Here is a 24296-nt window from a genome sequence, read left to right on the forward strand (position 1 = left end):
CTACTAATGAAGCGTTTCACTTTAGCTTTCTCCTTGCGAATGTAGGGGACATATCTTATTAAGGAAGTAAACTTGGTTATGAATTCGTCCATAGACAACTACCCCAATCTCAGATCATGAAATTCTTTTGTTTTTTCATCATAAAATCGTCCTGTTAAATATTTATCTTTAAAATATTTCTAGAAATTATCCCATGTTACGTCTTGCTCCTAAATTCCCAGAACAATCTTAATTTCTTCCCACCATAAGGTGGCCTTTCCTTGTAACTGGTAAATCGTTAGTCTAGCCTTTAAATTAGTGTCATACTCATAGATTTGAAAATATTTGTTCATGTTGATTAACCATGCCTTTGTAGCCTCCTTACCTTATCCATAAAACATCAGGGGCTTAATATTTTTAAATTCCCCTTGCAATTTAATCTTTTTTCTTTTGGTCTCCTTTCCACCGATACCATTATCAGATTCCTCTCCATTATCGTTTTGGCCCCCTCCCGAATTGAATGGTTCTCCTTCTGTCGATGTGTTTCAACTCTATTCCCATTATCAAGGCTAGGATTTCGATTTCTCTGATTTTGTCTATCTGAGAGAATCTTCAGAATCTCTCATTGTCAACCCTTAAATTAGTCATTTCATCTCATAACTACTGAACCATTTCTAATAAAATTGTATTGGCATTGTGCAGTTCCTCTCCTAGCTACATCCACATTTCTGGGTTAACTTCTGTAATAGGTGTCATCCCAGTTCCCACGGTTGGTGTTATTGGTGGTGTGACACCAACTCCTCTCCTCATCCTATTCACTCTATGCAACATTACATATTTTGTTATTCCATAATTGCCCAAATAGGCCACAATGTTGGAACTTGATGATCTGATACCACTTGTAACATGTTTACCCATGCTAATTTTTTTTTTCTCTTTTAAGACTTCATTACCATAACAAATTGGTTCACCCAATGCATAGATTACACGTTCACTTACTACATCAAACTTTAATTTCTTTATGCGAAAGTTAATACAAACATATATATATATATATATATATATATATATATATATCAAAGTGAATTGGATATGGTGTAAACATTCATGCATGTTGACATAACTTTTAGGTTTGTGCTTATCATAACATGTTTCTAATATAGGGTTTTGAGAGCACTACATAACATGACTTATTAATATTCCATACTCCCTAGGAATTAAGTTTAGTAGGTGATTAGTCATATTGAATGGATACCAACTAGTCTCGTTTTACTCACCAAGCTACCAAGGTACCATGGATATTTCTCAAACCCTAGATCAACCTACTTGTAACTTACTCTGCCATTGATCTAATGGGGTTGTGATCCGACGATTCTTCGAGCTCCAGAGTAGTTGAGGTAACCACCAACCTTTCCACCTTGGGTTGTTAGTCATTTACGCTCTATCTTATGCGGGAAACTGCTCTGCTACAACCTTTACAACTCAGGATTTTCACTTTTCCTTACACTAGGTAAACCATTTTCAGATTTCTTTTCGTTTGCTAGAATTTAGCTCTCTACAACCATTATGTTGTTTCTCTTTTGCTGATAACAGACAATACTCTCTATTATGGTTTCAGTCAAGCTGGGTTCGAGGCGGCATGGCGTTTCTCAGCTATGCATGCTATCCAACTATTCTTTTCAGGCTTGAAGCAGGTAAGTTTACCCTAACCCCCGCCAATTTTCATTGCTTGCATTTTGTGTCTTCACAAGGTTTCTTGAGCTAATCTGCTACTCATTCTCTCCCATTGCAGGTCTACCATGTTCCACTAAATTGCCACAGGTAAGTTATAGAATCATAATTTTTAATTACACTTTCATCTTCGATTGCTATCATTATTTTTCTAGGGTGTTGCATGCCACCTAACACCTACATGGTTGATGACACAAGTTGGTCTTCCAAGCCTACTTTTGTCTTTCTTTCATTCTCTAATCATATCTGGTGGAAAAAGAGTGGCGAGGCCAACTTGCCAACCCTCACACATTTTGTTCTTCTTCCAAGTTCCAAAAAAACTACGTTATCTCCACTCCATTTCTGAGTTTTGTTCCTAAAACATTCATGCTAGAGCTTTTAGTTAATAGGTCGAGACATGTGGAGTACAACGAGCCCAAGTGGCCGCAATGTGTTACTATTTAAGTTTTGTTCCAATTCGGCATTGGAATAAGTTATTTAGAAGTTGTTGTGACTTATAATTATGTATGATATGATTTTCTATGTTTGTGAGACCGACTTAAGCTTGGTACAATGAAATCCATTAAACTACATTTCTTTTATGTACAATTGAATATATATATATCTATATATATCTATATATATATATATATATATATATATATATATATTATTATTATTATTATGTACCGTGTCATTATTAATCGATCTTTATAGATGAGGGTTTTCACATATTGTTATGCTCTTTTTTAAAGTAGTTTTTCTTTTACCTGTGGTCATTTTATAGGTGTTACAGTTTAATTTGTCGATTATACTCTTAGCTGTGTTAGTTTGTTCACAACTTTATATTCGATGCTTTGTAGTTCCTTCCTTTCCCCCAAGGTATTTGGGGTTCTTTTGTTAATTACTTACCCTAGAAGTTGTTATGGGGTGGAAGACTCCAACACTTCCCTAGGTTGCTGGTTGGTCTGACTCGACCTGGAGACTAAACTAGTCTTTGCATAACCTACTAGTTCCTTTACATAGCCAACATTATTTCTTTAATTTGTATTTTAGCAACATGGTTAATTGATTTACAAGTTTGGGTTTCAAATCATTGTTTCCCTTCCACGTACTGAATTTCTTTGTTCCATTACAAAACCAACATTCTTTCTTTAAGTTGTATTTTAGCAACATGTTTCTTTAAGTTGTATTTTAGCAACATGGTTAATTGATTTACAAGTTTGGGTTTCAAATCATTGTTTCCCTTCCACGTAATGAATTTCTTGGGTTCTATTTACACGTAGGAGTAATAAATAAGACTATGTTTTCTTTTTATTGCACCACCATCTTTCTTTATTGTCTTTGCTTGACAGGATTGGTAAACCCTCATTTTTTTCCGGCAGAAGGTGAATGGACCCATGAACATAGCTTAACAATCTCCCTACTGGTTAAGCCATACAATTAAAAATTACATTTGTTTTTTCTTGAAGGTACAATTGTGGTTTGTGTGGTTTTTGAATTATATCTTAAAATGTATTTTTTCTTGAAGGTACAGTCGTGGTTTGTGTGGTTTTTGAATTATATCTTAAAATGTAGCTGTATTATTCATTACACAGACCCACATTGTCTTGAACCTTCAAATCTACACATGTAGCTTCCTTTACACAACAGTGATATAATTCTGCATTACAAGATTAACTGTAATTTGACAAATATTTTTCTAAGTATTGTAACCACAATTAAAAGAACGTAACAATTCAATCTCCTCCAAAAGTATTGTAAACACAGTTACTTACTAATCACTATTATTATTCAATAAAATTTCTAGCAAAGAAAATTTACTTATCTGATTTTCAAACTGAGTGCAAATTTCACCAGAAAAGACCCCACTTCCCAACAGTTGAGATTGACAATTATGTCCAATCTCCTCGTAAGCCTTTTCACTTCGAGAACTAAGAGAATGTAACAATTCAATCTCTTCCAAAAGTATCGTAAACACAATTACTTACTAATCACTATTATTATTCAATAAAATTTCTAGCAAAAAAAAATTACTTATCTGATTTTCAAACTGAGTGCAAATTTCACCAGAAAAGACCCCACTTCCCAACAGTTGAGATTGAAAATTATGTCCAATCTCCTCGTGAGCCTTTTCACTCCGAGAAAAACAACTTAGAGAATGATTTACTAGGTAATGTTCTCAGGCATCAAGACCACTCATTCTATCCTAGAACTCACAACCTTAACTAGGCTTAGCGTTTCCATTGGCTCCAACACCCTAGAGGAAATTTCACCAGAAAAGACCCCACCTCCCAATAGTTGAGATTGACAATTATGTACAATCTCTCCCTGAGCCTTTTCACATCCAGAACAACAACCGTTAGACAATGATTTACTAGTTAATGTTCTCAGGCATCAAGACCACTCATTCCAACCTGGTACTCACAACCTTAACTAGGCTTAGGGTTTCCATTAGCTCCTAGTCCAACTCAAAAACACCCTATAAGCAGCCTACGAACTTACCTTTTTCTTTCTTCTCTCTGATGCCTCCAACTTTCATCCTCTGCCTTCCCCCGACTCTTTTCCCCAGGGAGATACTTTATTTCTAGGGAGAGAGAGATAAATGTGACCTATGGTAGTTGAAAATTGCTTCTAAGGTATTTTCCCATAAAATTTCCAAAACTTATTTATTACTATATATTTAACAAAATAAAATAAAATAAAAAAAAATACCTTTTAGCACTTTTAAAGTCTACTAAGTTTTTGTCAATTCATAAGTTACTCAACCGAGTGCAGTAAAGTTATTAGTAAAAGTAAAATATTCACAAAGCCTAGGGGTGTTACAACTAGGGATTAAGATTTTGGTAAATACAGACACAACATCAAAACTAACTATAATGTCATGTCCATCTAGGTGAAAAGATGATTAGTTTTTGATAATGTCAAAGAAATTTTTAATAAATAAGAGTATTTTTCCAATTAAAAATTAGACTTGATCAAGAAGAGTGGACTAGGCATGATTTTTTTTACTCAATTTATTTCTAAAATCCTCAAAAAATATTAATGAATTCTTAACCAATCAAAAGCTATTTTTATTTTTTAATCAATCAAAAACAGTTTTAAATCAATTTAGAGATGTTCAATTTCACCTTTTCACATTTATTAACATCAATAATCTACTTGTTCAAATTTTTAAAACTTTTTTCCAAAAAAAATATAGAAAATGAATCCTAACTTATTTGTCAATTAACAATAAAGACAATTCTCAGTGAATTAGAGCATGATTTTTTTTACCCAATTTATCTATACAAACCCCAAAAAAATATTAATGAATTCTTAACCAATCAAAATCTATTTTTATTTTTTAATCAAAAACAATTAAAAATCAATTTAGAATTATTGAATTTCACTTTTTCAGGTTTATTAACCTCACTAGTTCAATTTTTTAAAACTCTTCTGCCAAAAATTAAAAATAAAAAATAAAAAATAAAAAATAAAAAATCAGTCTTTGTCAATTAACAATAAAGACAACCCTCACTAATTTATTTGTCAATTAACAATAAAGACAACCCTTACTAATGACTAACCTAACTCACTTGTCAATTAACCCATTTGTCAACTAACAATAAAGACAACCCTTACTAATATGTTTTTAATGGATTAAAAACAATTTTAAAATTTCACCAAAATTATATCCCCTCTTAACTTTAATATAAAATATTAAATAATGGAGTTGTCTAACGAGGTCCGAGTGGTTGGAATCTGGGCAAATTTTTTTCCATAAGAGACAGTGTTTGAATCGTGTTTTTGATGGTGGAAATGGATTCAACAACATCAAAAACGTCTAAAACACCTATAATTTTGAAGTTTAACAACTATAACTTAAATTTACAAATATCCTTGCTAAATAACTTTCTAGAAAACTCCTCAGCTAATACATAGTTAATATGTTATGACCCAATTTAAACATTCAACTTTTTTACCGAGATCCAAGAAGATATATTGGATTTAGTAAAAAATTATAAAAAAAATCTAATTAAAATAAATGAAAAACCAAACAAATCAAACATTAAATATATTTTTAATAGATTAAAAACATTATTTAAATTTTCACCAAAATTATATACCCTCTTAACTTTAATATATAATATTAAATAATACAGGGTTGTTATGACCCAGTTTAAACATTCAGCTTTTTAACGAGATCTAATAATATATATTGGATTTCGCCCAAAATTGATAAAAAAATCTAATTAAAATGAATAAACTCCGGTATTTATTATTATAATAATTTATTTTAAAAGAATCATACTATTATTTCCTTTGAAGGTCCGAACTTTATAAAGAGCCGAAGGCTAAGGCAGTCGGTGCTCCATGTGACCTTACGAGCCAAAACAAAGGGCAGCAAGGAATAGAATGAGATTCCTCCTCATCTCTGCCCCTTCAATCGAACACAGTCCACGGAATCGAACTGTGCGACCTTCAAATTCTCGGCTTTTTATCTCCCTTTAAGTCTCCCACCATTTCAATCAATAATTTCATGATTCCCTGCCTGCCTCGATTTTCGAGCTGCAACTACCATTTCTAGGCGAGAAATTAGCCGAGTTTGACCCAACCCTGCTCGGACCGCAGCGTTATCTATATATTTAAGCTTCGTCGGACCCTTTTTTCATTTGGGTTCGAATCGCAGCTGTGTTAAGGGTTTTTGAAGGTTGCCTTTCTGAATTTATTTTCAGGGTTTATCGAGATGGGTTCTAGAAGTAGTTCTCCCTACTGGTGCCATGCTTGCAATCGTATGTCAAGATTATCGGCCAGAGACCCTACCCTTTGTCCCACCTGTGGCGGAGGGTTTATAGAGGAAGTAAGCGATGGCGTTTCGATCTCTCGAACAAACCCCTTTGAGGGCTTCTTAATGGAGGACAGAGAGAGGCCTTCTGGGGCTGACCTCATGGCCGCCTTGCTCAGCCGGCTGAACAGCCGAGGAATCAATGAAGGCCATGACCACGTCCATGACCGGATGTTCTACAGTCCCCTTCTGATTCTCAGACGGGGCCCGATGGGGGCTAAGGGCCACATGGAGTTAATTTTGGGTGGCGATACAGGAATTGAACCCAGGGCCTTGCCTGCAAACTTTGGGGATTATTTCATGGGCTCTGGGTTAGAACAGCTCATAGAACAGCTGTCTCAGAATGATAGATGCGGCCCTCCTCCTGCCCCAAGTGCAGCCGTGGATGCAATGCCCACGATTAAGATCAATTCTCGGCATCTGGTTAACAATTCGCACTGCCCTGTCTGCAAGGACCGGTTCGAGGTCGGCGGCGAAGCCAGGGAGATGCCCTGCAAGCACATTTACCATTCAGATTGCATACTTCCCTGGCTGGCTCAACACAATACGTGTTCTGTCTGTCGCCATGGATTGTCGGGCGGCGTTCCTGATGGCACACAGGCTAGATCTTCATTCAGGCCCAGCAGTGCCGCCTCATACCCCTCCGCACCTTCAGCATCCGGCGGCCAAGGTAATATCCGAGAATCTAATGATGACCCTTTGTTTTCTGCTAGGGCTGAATCCATTGGGCAAAACAGTAATTCTAGGAATTATGTTTCAGGTGGAAGAAATACTAATGTTAACGCTAATAATAATTCAGGAAGCAGAGACCAGAGCCGAGGCTCTAGCAGCGGAGATAACCATGGTAGGCGCAGTCTGTTATCTTATTTGTGGCCATTTCGATCTTCCAATGCGAATCAGCATTCACATCGTGGTCAGAATGCTTCAAATTCAAATGATAATGTTGGCCGCAGGCATCCGGGATGGCCCTTTGAGGAAGGCAATGGTCCTCCTTGGAGGTTCGGCTGAGTCAAGAAAATCACTCCAACACGTTGCCTGTAAATACTGGTTACATGGAGTTAGCCCCTATGTGGTTTTTCAATGCGGGGCAACGTATTTGAATTATTTTACAAAGCTTAATCACGGATTCTGTTTATTGTTTTCATTGTAAAGTGCTGTTTTTCTCGATTTTACTTTGGAAACGCTTCACTGTGTTCTCTAGTGTTTGATCTCTGGTATTCAAGGATACGTTTTCTCTGGGGTCTACGCTATTTTTCTCCATAGTTGTTAATTGCTTTTCCTTCTCAGATTCAGGGATGTGTTCTATTTCTATTGCTCTGTTTTTTTTACAAGTATTTCTTCCTTGTATATCCCTGGTTCAATCAGCAAGGCTTGGCTTCTCAATCTCATGCTTTAAGCAGTAACATTTTACTTTGAAATAAATGTAATTTCATCCATTAAAGGCAGTCTGGTTGCACTAAACGACATTGGAGTTTCTGCATCAAGCATGTCTCTGTTATTTGATCATAACATAGCCTAATTTTAGCCGGTTCGTCATAAGATATGTCGCCTGAGGGCGCTCGAGTAGAACCATTTTATCTGTAAGTTCAAAACGTAACCTGTGCCTACTATGGTGATTATCAATCGACCTACCACTGGACCACAGCCCTGCTTACAAAAACTAAATTGTTATGCAACCAGATTGTACCAGTAAATTCTCGTCATATCACTGATTTGACTTAGTAACCTCTGCCCATGTCACTGATCTGAATCAGTGACGGTCAAACATGTCCTTGTTATTTAGTATTATGGTAGTTTGCTTCATTTTAGTTTAGCGGATCATGGATGGAGTCATGGGTGCCTATTGAATCTTTCTTGCAGTTGCAGATTGAATATGGACAGTTTAACAACTTTAATTCTGCCTACTAAATAAATGAGAGGAAAGTCAATAAATGTAAACCCTGGAAATCCTACAACATGCCTGGCTTTTAGGCACAAACAACTTCATGTTGAAATTTACTTTCAGTTTATTTCATATTAAATAGGGGGCAGTTTAACAACTTTAATGCTGCCTTTAAATAAACGGAAGAGAGGACAATAAATATAATCTTGAAAAAGCTGCTTCTTTGCCTGTACCAGACATAAATAGCTTTGGAATCCAAATTATAGCTGAAGTGGCAAAGAATAATCTCTCTAAATTAATGTGTCCATATGTTCCATAACTATCGGATTGTGACTTGGATAACCTGTCTGAACCCAGCAGGTAATCTGTGTGAACCCATTCTACAGTTTCTCTATTTGGATGGATTTTCTTGTGGCCGTACTTCTGGCTTCTTTACTACAAGGAATTACCATATTGCCGGCCTAGAGTGCTATAAGGCTTAAAGTGCTATAAGCCAAAACTGGATTGCATATATCAAATCAGAATCAAATAATTTGTCATGTTTTTACAAATTGATTAAACTGATTCCCCTTCTTTTTCAAACTTGTATTTTATACCAGTATGGGTTCTTTGGGTCGGAATCTGCCTTAACATTATTGTAAAGCTAAACATTACAGCATATTTTTTTGTGTCTGACTTTCATCACAGGAAGGGAGTATCTAAGGAGATGGAACTCCTTGTTGCTCTAGTAAGGAATGGTTATATTTTGCATCAATTTAACTTCCTCAATAGGACATCTTTGCCATCTGTGGGCCATTTCCTTGGATTAACAGATTTCTTCAAGTTTTCGGGAGTAGCTGGGCCATTTTGCGCCATTTTGCTCTGATAAACAAGTTTCCAATAGTTCTTGGGATTAACTGAGTATCTTCGGTGGAATAAATACCTTCACCCACACTCAGCACCTTAGCTGCAGAGTTATTCCTTGAATGTTACCCAACTAAACTTTATGACAATACTCACAAAGTTAAGAAAAACATGTGGTTCCTTGAATGTTACCCAACTAAACTTTATGACAATACTCACAAAGTTAAGAAAACATGCCTAGTTAAGAAAACATGCCTACCACATCAGAGCATTTTTTTTCTTTGATACAAGAAACCCTTCTCCCTGGCCTTACAACATCAAGAATGGCCCCTTTTTAACATGCTTGTTGCATTCTCTGTTGTCTGGACTTCATGCAAACGACAGTTTTGCCCCTCTTTTGCCCCTCTTTATGTGTTTCATTTCTACAACTTACAATTCCACTCTTGGGGGCCAGGAATTCCCTTACCACACCTACTTTCTATCATGCCTACCACTCTTCGGGGCCAGGAATTCCCTTACCACACCTTTCTATCATGCCTATTTTGTAATGTCTTGCTGCCTTTGCTTTTGTGGTTTGACATTTATCTTGCTGTATCATTCATTACTTCCTGGTCTTGTACTAATTCACCTAGAGAAAGAACTTGTACTAATCTATTTGGAGTAGGAATTGGTGTTTCCTCTCACTAGACTTCTCTTCCAACTAGGATAGCTTGAAGAACAACTGATCTGCATTTACAATAGAATGTATAATTGTTGCATATGGTAATTAATCTAAACTCAAGGCATGCTTTTTGATCTTCTATAAATCTTCGTTTGAAAGGCTTGAATTTTTGATATATTGAACTTTTTCTTTTATACTTTCAGTTCAAAGTTCGAATGTAATAGTTCGAATGTAATAATTCTCCAATGCTCATCATTTCGTTTCTTATATGTTGTTTGAGACTTTGTGAGACTTTGTGAGGTTATTTGTATTGTTTATGGATTCGTTGCTTGAGACTTTGCGAGATTAACAGTTTTACTTAATGTTAGAATCCTTCCACTGAGCACACGGTGTGTATATATATATATATGGTACACTGTTCAGTTCAGTACCTCCAATTAGAATCCTTCCACTGAACACACCGTGTGTATATATATATGGTACACTGTTCAGTTCAGTACCTCCAATTAGAATCCTTCCACTGAACACACCGTGTGTATATATATATGGTACACTGTTCAATTCAGTACCTCCAGTTCCAGCAACACCGTGCGTATATATATAATAATGGTACACTGTTCAATTCAGTATCTCCATTTCCAGCAATGTTGTATGGCAAACTTTCATTCTGGCTTGTAAGATGTTTATGATAGATTGCTTCTCCTGTGCATTCCAAAGTTTCTTTTATAACTTCACTATATCAGCATATAGCACAATGTTTAATTCAGTACCTCAGTTCTTCCCATTCCATACAGGTAAAATCTAGAGTTTAGATTTCATAATGGAATTAGTGTCACAAAATGTTATAGTTTTTAATTACAGTTGATACTCTGCAAAATCTATGGTTTAGATTTCGTAATGGAATTAGTGTGGCAAAATGTTATAGTTTTTAATTGCAGCTGATATTCTTTAGCACGAAAAAATTCAAATGTTATTCATCTTTTCATTCCATGTCTGAAAATGTTCAAAATGTAATATTTTTCATTGGAAATTTTGAAATTTTCATGTGTTTCATTCATGTTGTAAAAGTCTGAAACTCCCACACATGGTTTCAAAAGCTTCAGTGTGAAACTTTCATTCAATACCTTGTCAGTGCGTTACTTCCAATATAAGCCTGAAACTTCCACCAGCCCTGTCAATGTGTCATGCAAAAGGTGCAAAAGTCGCAGTGTGAAACTTCCACTCAATGCTTTGTTAATGTGTCATATGTGAAATTCCCACTCAAAGTACTGTTGATATGTTGGAAGGTTGTAAGGTCTACATGTGAAACTTCCACTCATGGCTTTGTCAATCTGTCGTTGCAACTTGCACTCATGACATTGTCAATGTGTCATTGTAGGGATGCATAGGTTTTATGGCTTTTGTGAATTTGTCATTCTAGTGATGCATAAGTTTTACGTTTTTATGACAACTCTGGCAATCAACGTGTCATTTGCACTCAAAGCTTTTGTCAATGTGCTGCCAAGTCCATGCGAAACTTCTACTTCGAACCACCTTTGTCAATGTGTCAGCTTAACGATCAGTAATCACTTTTTGGAAGTTTGTCTCGTAATTTTGGGGTCGCATGTCGAATTCCAAAAAACAACTATTATTTATTTTATTTCAAATTAAGTAAACAAGATTATGAGCATTATAAACAAGTGAAGAGAAGAGTGGAAAACAATTTTGTAATTTACTTCAAATTAAATAAATAAAGCTATATATAAAATAAATAATATGAGTCTGTTAGAATAAAAAATAAACTAAACTAAAGGAGTGTTTATAAACAAGTGAAGGGTGGAAAACAATTTTATAATTCACTTTAAATTAAATAAATAAAGCTATTGGAATAAAAAATAAACTAAAGGACTGTTTAAAATAAATGCTGTGAAATTTGAGTAATAAGTATAAAAATCAGTTATGTTTAAAAATAAACTGTAAACAAGTGTTTAAACTTGAGTAATAAGTATAAAAATCAGATATGTTTAAAAATAAACTGTAAATAAGTGTTTATACTTTAGGTTACACTTTACAAAGAAATTCAACTCATTTTTAAACATAAGAAATAAAATTAAAAGAGCGATATTTCTAAAAGAGCGATGGTTCAAAATGTGTTGGTCAATTTTTTTTAAAGATTTAACTAGAAATACTGTTTAAATATTTAGTGTTTAAATTTTTAAAATTTTTTTTTTTAAATATTTTTTAAAGATTTAATTAGAAATAGTTTAAAGATTTAACTACAAATAGTGTTTAACTATTTTTTAAAGATTTAATTAGAAATGGTGTTTAAATATTAGGATCTTTAATTAAATATAGTGTTTAAATATTAGAAAAATAAACTAAAATAGTGTTTAAAAAATTAGAGGGATGAAATTTGAATATTTTAAAAAATTATAAATAGTGTTTAAAAAATTAGAGATGGGATGAAATTTGAATAAAAGTTTTTTAATATGTTTACAGATAAATGTAAATAATTTTTTTATATAATATATATATATATATATATATATATATATATATATATATAATTAATGTAAATAAAAAATTTATAATATATATATATATATATATATATATATATATATATAATGTGAAATTTGAATAATATGTTTAAAGTAAATGTAAATAGTGTTTAAATATTAAAAATAGAAATAGTGTAAAAGCTTAATAATTTGTACAAGTGATATGTACCAGTGATAAGGTTTATAAATATTGGGAATAAATAGAGTAATATGGTTAAAATAATGTATTTTTTTGGTTAAAATAATGTTATTGTAGAAATACATTATTTAAGTTAATGGATTGATATTTATTGTATCATTTAAATCAATTTCAAATTAATGGATTATAATATTATCATTTTATTTAGAATGAATGATGTTCAAAAGAAAATCAGAGTGGGATAATATTTAAAATCAATGATGTTCAAAAGAAAAAAGAAAAATAGAATGGGATAATAAGTGAAAGTTTAATAATATGTATAAGTGATAAGGTTTATAAAAATTAGGAAAAGTGTAACTAGAGTAATAGGTTTAAAATAACTTGATGGACTGATATTTATTGTATCATTTAAATCAATTTCAAGTTAATGGACTATAATATTATCATTTCATTTAAAATCAGTGATGTTCAAAAAAAAATCAGAATAATGGGATAATAAATTATCATTTCATTACAAATAGTGTGAAAGTTTAATAATATTTTTAAGTGATAAGATTTATAAAGATTAGTAAAAGTGTAAATAGAGTAATAGGTTTAAAATAACTTGATGGATTGATATTTATTGTATCATTTAAATCAATTTCAAGTTAATGGACTATAATATTATCATTTCATTTAAAATCAATGATGTTCAAAAGAAAATCAGAATAATGGGATAATAAATTATCATTTCATTAGAAATAGTGTGAAAGTTTAATAATATTTTTAAGTGATAAGGTTTATAAAGATTAGTAAAAGTGTAAATAGAGTAATAGGTTTAAAATAACTTGATGGATTGATATTTATTGTATCATTTAAATCAATTTCAAGTTAATGGACTATAATATTATCATTTCATTTAAAATCAGTGATGTTCAAAAGAAAATCAGAATAATGGGATAATAAATTAAAGGTATCATTTCATTTAAAATCAATGATGTTTAAAAGACAATCAGAGTGAGATAATAAATTAAAGGAATATTATCATTTCATTTAAAATCAATGATGTTAAAAAGAAAATTAAAATAATGGGATAATAAATTAAAGGTATCATTTCATTTAAAATCAATGATGTTCAAAAGAAAACCAGAGGGGGATAATAAATTAAAGGTATAGAGTAAAATGATTTGGTTGAATTTATTTTTTCTAATAAATATTTATATTTTTTTATTAATTGAAAAAATGGTCACTACAATGATTAGGAGAAAAAATGGAATGATATTGATAGCTATATGTAACAATTTAAATTTTAAGTGAGATAATTCACTTTGATGACCATTGAAATGAATGAAAAGATTATATGAAATTTTATACAAAACTCAAATTTTCAAAAGTACTCAACATTATATGCTAAAAACCAAGTTAAAAGCCTTGATAATTTCAAAAACCATATTTTACCATTGAAACTTGCATAAAAGAGTTCATATTAATATTATTTTAAATATTTGAAAGGATGCCAGTTTTAACTCTTAACGAAAGATGTTTAAGACATTGTGTCAACAAACCAAAAATTTGCATTCTGAAACAAACTATTTTTCTATTTATTTATCTGAAGTTTAAAAAAATTCAAATTTTATGTGAGAATAAATATCACCTCAATAAATATCACCTTAAAAAATGTAAGTTAATGACAATTAAAAGAATAAATGGATGAGAAAATTTAATGCAAAGCTCAAATTTTTAAAAGTACACAAAAAACTTTGATAATTTCAAAAATCTTATTTTACCATTGAAATTTGCATTAAAGAGCTCATATTAATATCATTTTAAATATTTGAAAGATGCAAGGTTCAACTCTTCAAAAAAAAGTTCAAGACATTATTGTGTCAACAAACCAAAAATTACATTTTGAAACAAACTAACTATTTTTCTATTTATTTATTTGAGGTAAGTCTAACTTATTCGGTTGATTTGATTGTGTCACCTTGAAGTTCTGCCTCATTGAAAATCTTTGCTTCTTTTCGAATTGTTTGAGATTTATTTGGAATTGATATTAACAACATTTTATTATTCTGCTTGTCTTTTTTATTTTGGTAATAAATTTTGGGTTTATGAGTAAAATGTTGTATCATTTGAATTTTACACCACTCTTTTGAACTAAAATATTCTTTCGAACTAAAATACTATTTCATGTAAAAACTATATAGATATAACAAGTAGTAAATTTACATCTTATTTGTATTTTTTTTGGGAAGTTGATGCTACTTAAATTCACTTGCAGTATTTATTTTTTTGGGGAAGTTGATGCTACTTAAATTCACTTGCAGTATTTATTTATCTATGATCTAATGTAAAACTTGTGTATGATAGCTTAAAAGGGAGGTTCGCAAAATGAGTTCACCCTCTCCGTGTATAACTCTTCAAGTGTTGTTTGGGTACCCGTTATATAAATCACAAGCATGTAAAACCTTATCACTTTTAATACATCCCCAAATGTATGTGCCATTTATATTATATGACATTTCAATAAGGAAAAAATAAAAGGTTATTAAGGTAGTTGGCATTTCAATTTTTGTTTGAAAAGGCTTATGACTTTATGATGCACAATGTCAATGACTGTGTTATGATTATGTAATTAGAATTTACTAATTTAGCATATAATTTGGAAGATACTAAATGTATGTTCAATAATTTTAGTAACACCTTCTTAATCTAGTAACATTTTTTTAAATTTGAATTTAAATTATGTTTAAAAAAAGTGTTAATCTATATATATACACGTTTAATTTAGATTTAACTTAATGAATATTTAGTAATTTGATTACAACTTTAACAAGATAACAATATCTACCTAACACAATATTGATTATTTTACTAAAAATCAATATGGAACCATCACTATAAATTATAACTATTTAATTTTATGGTCACTAAGATCAATTTGTCACTTTTTTATAACTACTTCATTTTACTTAATTTTATGGTCACTAATATCAATTTGTCACTTTTTTTTTGTAAGCTTGGTAGGACTACATCTTCATCATGTCCAACTTCTCACCCCGATAAGGGGATAGCACAAGATTTGAACTCAAGACTTCTGGTTCAGTGAGACTTCATTTCCATGGCCATTGCCAATTGAGCTACCCAAAGTAGACATCAATTTGTCACTTTTAAATGAATAAAATCTTGATATTTATACGTTTTTTCTACCTAAGAGTTCCTTTACTCATTAGAACTTGTACCTTGAACACATTTAAAGAAGGTACATTTAAGCGTTATGATTATTTTATTTAGTGGATCTTGTATGAATAATAATGAACTCGAAACTTGTATTAATAGGAACTAAGGGTGTGTGTATATATATATAAAATAGAATGTTAATATAATTGTGATGTGATGATTTCCATATGGATGTCAATTGTGTAAGGAATTTATTTTAAATAGGTTTATAATATTGACTTATTATCATTTTATTCCAATATATTTGGGTCACAAGTTCGCCCTAAAATTTATATAAATATCTTTATTTTAAATGTACAACTCAACAATGCATTTTCAATGTTAGCTTTTATTGCCCAAAAATATGCCTGAAACTCAACATGACATTTCTCACTTTTATATTTTCTTGAGATAACAAAAGGGTTGCTTTTGGTAGCCTATCAAGCTCCCATTCTAGTTAAGATAATGGTAGGATTCATGGTTAGTATGGCTCTTTCCCATTAAAAAGTATCAATAGGTTACTTCTAGAAGCACATAGTGAGTTGTTAGACACTAAAGGAGTGCCCATCATTGATTTGTGGCCACTTGGTCTTAGTTTAAGTCAAATATAGGATTATTTTTTTTGGTCAATGCCTCAAGTACGGATCCAAGGATTAGTAGTGATAAATGGATTTAAAATTAACATTATTTATAGCATACTATCACCCATTAGATGTTTTCATGATAGTCATCAATATAATTATGTCCAACAATATCTTGTTGGCATTCCAACAAGCACAATTCAACCTCATTCAACTTGTTTCAATACCATAACTTTTTACCCTATGGGAGGCGATCTTGGGATTACTTTGGAGTTTTAGAACCTTTTTGTATCAAAATTTCATATGACAAGGTTACTTAATTAATTTTTCAACAGAAGAGGGTTCAATTTGAAAAAGTTTCAATGTTGGCAGCTTTTGTTGGTCACTAGTGGGTCTCACATGAGCATGATCTATCACATAGAATAAATGATTTATATTAATTTTGTATAAAATACAATGAATGTACTCTATACAACTCAAGATAGGATTTTAAACAAGCTATCATTTTCCTAATTTTGAATTTATATGACTAGTCTAGAAAAGGCATGATTTACACAAATCTTAAATGGATAATTTCCATAGCTATGAATTTGTCATTGGTTTCTCTTTTGGAATATGAATAAAAAAAATGAAGCCTAGAATGATCAATGGTAGCGTGAGACATTTTAGATGGTATATCACATGCCCCGTTTTAACCCTTAGTTGTTGAGAATGAAGCTATGCAATTTTCAAACTAGTTTTAGGGTCAAGTTTGGTGATAGTGGTTTAGGGTTTAAAATTTACTATTGATAGGACTAAAATTAGAAAATAAAATTTTCCATGCTAGAGTGGACTCAAATAACTTTCTAACATTGCCTTATTTGTCTCATCTCAACATTGTATGACTTAGAGTTGGCACCAATCTTTAAATTGGTTGAGATAGGATGGTCTAACTAGCTTGCATGGTAGTCAAAGTAGCAATTAAATACCTCATCTTAGAGTTTCATGCCCACATATTCAAAGTACTTATTAAGACCTTTTTGATGTTACCTCATTTTCCTTCATTGGATATCATTTGATGACATGGAAGCTTTCACAAGTTTGGGTATTTTGTATTCCTCACTACAAAATAAGGGTTTAGATGCTAGATCTTCTTGCAAAATTTGAGGCCACAGGTGGCACTGGATAAGATTTCCAATTGTGAAACCTTGATGGGCTGTCTACGACATTTTTTCTAATGTAGTCGATGCCACATTCTGACTTCATCTCATTTGGCCTCATTTTCGATCTCATGTCAGTGAAGGTTAAGTCAAAGTCAAATTCAACTAGGGTTGATTTTGCATTCATTTCATAAAGAAATAAAAAATATATAAAAAAGGGGGGGGGTGCATATCTCATGCACCCCCTCCCATGCAAAATTTTCTTTTGGAAAATACAATTCCCATACCCCTCTATCTTAGTCTCATTTGATAGGTCCACTGGAGAGAGAATGAAGCTCTAGTGTAGGCTTTCATTCAACACATATTTTCTCAAGAAAATTTGTAGGGCTTCCTCATTCACTCTGGTAGGTAGCTCCTCCACACTTCCTAATTGTTGAAGCTTTTTGAGCTCAAGTGAATGTTGGGCTCACACTCCCTCTAATATATGAAGCTTTGTGAGCTCAAGTGAATGATGGGCTTAATTTTTTATTAGTGAAAGGTTGAGTTCTAGTGATTAATAGTTTATCAAGGGCTAGATAGATTGGATGTTTTGGGGTTAAATGGTAGATATAATAGATATTATTGATTTATTGGCCATTGATTCAATTTTCATTGTTATTTTTGGCTCAAATTTATCTTGGTTTTTTGTGTTTGATGGAAAACATATCAAATATGATGTGAAAGCAGCCATGTGAATTTAGTGTTATGGTAATTGGAGTGCTTTGTTTAATGACTAAGTTTAGGTATAGTGGGCTAACATGGTTCAAGCTAATTTCTTGTTCAATTTCCCATGAGATAAAAATGCGAGAGGGAGGGGATTTGAACCCTTCTTGGAACCAATCCAAATCCCCATGGGCCTCTTAAATTCCTAGTTTTGTGTGTGTGTTATTTTAGGTATGTGCATGCAAATTTGAGGGGAAGGGGATTCAAAAACAACAAAATTGACTATTTGCTCAATTTATTCAAATATTAACTAAGGTTGCTTTTTAAGTGAATTAATAAGGAAAATTTATTTTTATGTGTCGTAAACTTTAAAACTTGAAATCTGAAATAAACCATGAACAACATAAATAAGAAGCAAAATCAACAAAATTGATGACAGAGTTCGTCCCTCCTAGACTACATCTCCGGGTTCGCTTCCAATGGTCGTTCGATGTATTGAAAATTCTTATAAAATCTCTTTACATCAAAATTAACCATTATGGAATCTACTCATAGGCTTCAATAGCTATTGTCAGCTGAAAGGTCTCAGCCTTAGCTTTCCAACGCAACGTTCAGATTACAAAAAGGCCCAATATTGGTCGAGTTATGTCTCCAAAGGCATTTACAGGCACTGTCAAAACAATTACAGAATACACTCCTGATATCTCCCTTGGCCATGGCACATTGGTATAGTCTTTTATAACTCCACGAGAAGTTTCAGGGTTAAATCCGCAGGACTCCTGAGATTTGCTTGGCAACGACATATATTAACATAGTATATGACTGTTTGTATTGATATACCTCGCGCCACACATATCAAATGGTTATTAACAGAGTGTTAACAATAGTCCGACAGTGATAGGCCTCGACCATATTTAACATATGGTTTGTAACATAATTTTAACAATAGACTATGGATATATATTAATCTTTCGCATGGCGTTTGGTTATAACAAGTATTAACTTTGGTATATGGGTTATATCATATGGTTTGACTACGCGTTGAGTTTAGAGCATATTTGGATCGACATTAAAATAAACTCGGGTTTTGGCGGGTTCTGCCAACCCTTTCCCACCATATTCATATAACAACTGTTTAAATATAACATTGCGCCCTTTGTATAACAAGTCATGCTGTGGTCTGTTGGTAAGATTTTGGGCCGAAAACCCGGTGGTTGCGGGTTCGACCCACGACTTATCCGCTTGGTAGTTTCACTTGTGGGGTGTGCCTCCTGCTGCCATGTGCCTTACTCTGACGCTGCTACCTGTCCTTCTTTGGTACTGCCACTTGGCCTGCTTTAGTGCCTTCTTTGGTACTGCCACTTGGCCTGCTCTAGCACCTTCTTTGGTACTGCCACTTGGCCTGCTCTAGCGCCTTCTTTGGTACTGCCACTTGGCCTGCTCTAGCGCCTTCTTTGGTACTGCCACTTGGCCTGCTCTAGCGCTACCACTTAGCCTACTTTGGCCTCCCTTTTTTGCCTATTTGGAAAAAACTTCAGAACACATTTTCTCCCTCATACAGAGGCCATTTTGAAAACCGAATATACCACTAGTATCAACACAATGAGCCCTTTGACTTGGCGCTAGTTTCATGAAAATATGAGAATGTTGAATTTTGAGCATTTTGAGGATCCTCCTAGATCATTCCTCTCCACTAGAAGCTTGTGGACCACCAAAAGTTTGGTTTTAAGTAGACATGAGGTGAGGGTATTATTCCCTCACTCTTCTGATCTCCATCCACCTTGCTTTTCTTGGATTCATGCCTTTGAGTCCCACTCGAAGATACTCTATATCTCCTTGCCTGGAAGTGCGGACCTTCCTATCCAAGATGGTTTCTTCTTGTAACTCAATCATACATTCAGGTGAAAAATCATCTATTGTTGGAGTTTGAGCATTTTCCTCTTGATCCATGTTCATTGGGGGTTCATACAACTTCAATTTATCAACATTTACATATGGATATATATGCATGTATGGAGGCAAATTTAACCGGAATGCATTGTGCCCAATCTTTTCAACAATTTTAAAAGGACCATACCATATGGGTTTTTCACTTTTTACCTTCACCTTTCATCCTTTCTTTGCTGATGTATATCCATACTTGATCACCAACCTGAAAGTGATGATCCACTAGATGATGACACATTTTGTACTTGGCTTGACTTTTCTCCAATTGATCCTGCACTGCTTCATGAATCTTTTTTATTTTTTGAATGAACTTGATTACTTTGTCAGCATCTCCATGTCCACCCTCCTTAGCTTCTTAACTAAACATAAAGTCCATTGGTGATTTTGGTAGGTACCCATAACATGTTTCAAAACGAGGTTTGCTAGTAGAAGACTACAAGGCCTAGTTGTAAGCATGCTGGACATAATGTAAGGATTAATCCCACAACTTAGGATGTTTTCTGCAATAACCTTTGGGAATATGTACCACTGTTCTGTTCACCACCTCTATTTTCCTATTGGTTTGTGGATGAAAAGTTGTGCTCTTTTTCAACTTAGTGTCCACGAGTCCCCACAAAGTGCACCAAAACTATACCAGAAAGTGAGAGTCCCGATATGAGATTATAGAAGTAGGAAACCAAAAATGAACTCGGACATTTTGAAAGAACATCTGTGCAGTCTGTTTAACATTAACTTGTTTTTTACATGGAACAAGAATACACATTTTTTTAAATCTATCAACCACACCATACAAATAATCATGCCCTTTTCTAGACATTAGAAGCCCTCCTACAAAATCCATAGATATACTTCCCCATGGCCGAGAAGGAATTGGAAGTGGCATATACAAACCTAAATTTCTGTTGTTTGGTTTGCTTGTTGAACAAATGACACAACCTTTGATGTACTTAGGAACTGTTTCATTCATTCAAGGCCAATAACAAAACCTTTGTAATTGTGCCACTATCTTACCTACACCAGAATGCTCTGAAACACGAGAAGAATTTGCTTCCCTTATGACATGCACTCTTTCTCCCTGTGGTATGCACAACTTGCCAAGATGGTACAATACCCTGTCATGAACATGATAATTCACTTCTTCCACCTAAGCACCATGAGTTAGTGATTCATAAACATCCTTAAAATCAATATCTGCAGCATATTGTTCTATATAACTTTCATGTGCTAAAGAACTGTTTTGTAGAATAACTGAAGCATTCAAAGGTCTTAATAACATATCAACTACTTTATTGGTGGTACCTTTCTTATATTTGATTACTAAATGGAATTTCTGCAAAAACCCCATCCATCTATAATGTTGAGACTATTGAAACTTAGTTTGTGATTGAAGGTACTGAAGTGACTGATGATCTTTATGAATCACTATTTCTTTTCCCATTAAATAATGTTTCCATTTTTTAATACCTTCCACTGATGCATACAATTCTTTATCATAAGTTGGATAGTTAGCAACTACGTTAGAAAATGTTTCTTAATGAAAACAAATAGGATTTTCTTTTTGTAATAATACTGCACCCATTGCATACCCACTAGCATCAGTTTCTATTTAAAATGGTTGTTGAAAGTTTGGTAAAGACAAGATTGGAGCTGTAACAATTTTCTGCTTTAAAGTATCAAATGCTTTATGTTGTTTTCCTCCCCACTAAAAGGAGGCTTTATAACTTGTTAAATATGAAATGGTGATGCAATAAAAGAGAAATGAGAAATAAACTTCCTCCAATACTGAAATGCACCCAAGAAACTTCTAACTTCCGCTTCACCACTTAATAATTACATCAATTTTAGTTGGATCTAATTTTAGTAGACCTCCTCCAACTATGTAACCAAGATATACTAAGGAATTTTTTCCAAATTCACATTTAGAGAGTTTGAGATACAATTTCTCTTTTTGCAACACATCAAAAACTTGTTTAACATGCTTTACGTGTTCTTCCCAACTTGAACTAAAAATAAGGATATCATCCAGATAGACTATGACAAAATTATCAATAAAAGGATGAAAAAAATCATTCATCACTCTCATAAAAGTTGTTGGAGCATTTCATAACCCAAACGACATAACCAACCATTCAAAAAGCCCCTATATAGTCTTAAATGCAGTTTTCCATATATCATTTTCTGCAATACAAATCTGATGATAACCACTTCTTAAATCCAGTTTTTTAAAGTAAAAAACATTCTTTAACTGATCAAGAAAACCTTCAATTCTAGGAAGAGGATACCTGTTCTTAATGGTGATTTTATTTAAATCTCTAAACTCATCACACATTCTCCAAGTTCCATCTTTCTTTGGGGCTAATATGAGTGGTGATCCACATGGAGAATAACTAGGTCGAATAAAGCCTTTATCAACCAATTCCTAAGTTTTTTTCTTAATCTCTTCATTTTCAATGATTGACATACGATACATGCCAATGTTTGGAAGAGGAGCATCAGATTATAGTTGAATCTCATTTTGTATTTCTCGTTTTGGAGGTAAATCTTTTGGTTCTTTAAACAATTCTTTATAAGAATCTACTATTTCAATCAATTTGTCCTTAAACTGAGAAACACACCCTTGAAAAGCATCATAATTATCTTTAGGTTGTTCTTTAACAATCATGAGAATATACTTTTTACTTGAATTTATTAGCCTTTTCATTTGACTAACATTGATTAAATCCAAGTTTGTCTTAATTCTGTGTGCCTTGGAAATGTATTTAATTCCATATTTAGAGAGATGATACTTATTTTCCTTTCTATGAAATATGGCATTTCTTTCATAAAGATACAAACTACCCAACACAACTCCACATATATCCAAAGGAATCACATATAGCTTAACTTCATCAACAGAATTAGTTGTAATTACAAACCTTAATCGACACTGTTTTGTGACTTGCATCTGAGTATTTTCTTTCAACCATCCTAAGGGGTAAGGTTTTGGATGATTCTTAGTTTCCAATCCCAATTTCCTTACTAATTCCTCATAAATTTGATTTGATTATGATCCACTATCGAATAATGTGTCTATCTTAGTGTGCTTGGATATTATCCTTATGTGAAACAATTCAACTCTCTCCTTTTCTTCAATCATATTATTAGATTTTGAAGAAGATGTAGAACAAGTAGACCTAGAGCTAGTTTCAATAGGAATACCTGTCAAACCCATAGCGGTAATATTCTTTTCGTCACCGGAGTTAGATCCTAAATCTTGTTGGACTGCAACATTAACTTTCATTTCACCCTTTTTCTTAAGGAACTTCTTTGGTTTAATTTGAGGATGAAGCTTCCAACATTTGGATTCTTCATGTCCAACCCTCTGAAAATGAGTACAAGTAGGCCTTTCTCTTTCCTTCTTTGTTGTTGCCGACTTATTCCTTTTCAACCTATTCTTTCCCTTTCCTTCTTTGGAATCTTTTTTCTCTGAATGCTTGAATGGCTTCTTTGAAAAGTATGACTAAAAAGGCCACCTGATTCAATATGAATCGTTTGTACACACACCATCAAAGTCAGTTGGATTAAACATAAGCAAAGTATGTCTCAAATAAGAATGTAAAATTCCAATATACTTTAACAAAGTTTCCGTGTGTCTAATGGAACATTAAGTGCTAATGCCTTTTTCCTGAATTCCTGTGTAAACTGTTTCACACTCTGTCCTTTACCTTGCCTTAAATGCTGCTAATCCATTACAATCTGTTGCGTATATCCTAAAGGATAGAATTGCTTTTTGAGAGCTTTAACAAACTTAGACCATGAAGAGATAATTTTACCTTTTTGATTCAAATCTGATTGAGTTTTACTTTCCCACCAAATCAAAGTTGTTCTTCCCATTCTAACTGTAGCTAACCAAATTTTTGTAGATTCATCAACAACATTTTGAATTCTACAATACACCTCAAGTTTCTTTATCCAGTTATCTAACTTTTCAGGATTCATTTCACCGTCATATATTGGCAATTCAAACTTAACATCAAGGTTCAAAAAAGGAGATTTCTTTTACTTCTTTTGTGAGTCTGAATTTGAACTTGAATGATAAGAGAATAAAGAAGAAGAAGACGAAGATGGAGGAGGAGTTGCATTACCATCAAATTTTTCCTTTCCCTTT

General features: G+C 32.9%; 1 protein-coding gene across 2 annotated transcripts; it reads left to right on the top strand.

Moving 5' to 3' along the window:
• Positions 1–6026: 6026 nt before the first annotated feature.
• Positions 6027–7762, top strand: LOC149236672 (E3 ubiquitin-protein ligase RZF1-like). Of its 2 annotated transcripts, none has more exons than XM_089372449.1 (2): positions 6027–7187; positions 7278–7762. In XM_089372449.1, the coding sequence occupies exons 1-2, from the start codon at positions 6419–6421 to the stop codon at positions 7523–7525; spliced, it is 1017 nt and encodes a 338-aa protein (XP_089228575.1). In that variant the 5' UTR covers positions 6027–6418; the 3' UTR covers positions 7526–7762. The 2 variants fall into 2 exon arrangements, with proteins under 2 accessions (XP_089228575.1, XP_089228576.1); XM_089372450.1 differs by having other exon boundaries at positions 6030–7187; positions 7317–7762.
• Positions 7763–24296: the final 16534 nt, after the last annotated feature.

Source organism: Pinus tabuliformis, chromosome 8 (assembly GCF_031772625.1).
Source record: "Pinus tabuliformis cultivar Carrire ecotype Pingquan chromosome 8, CPIR1, whole genome shotgun sequence".
Lineage (NCBI taxonomy): Eukaryota > Viridiplantae > Streptophyta > Pinopsida > Pinales > Pinaceae > Pinus > Pinus tabuliformis.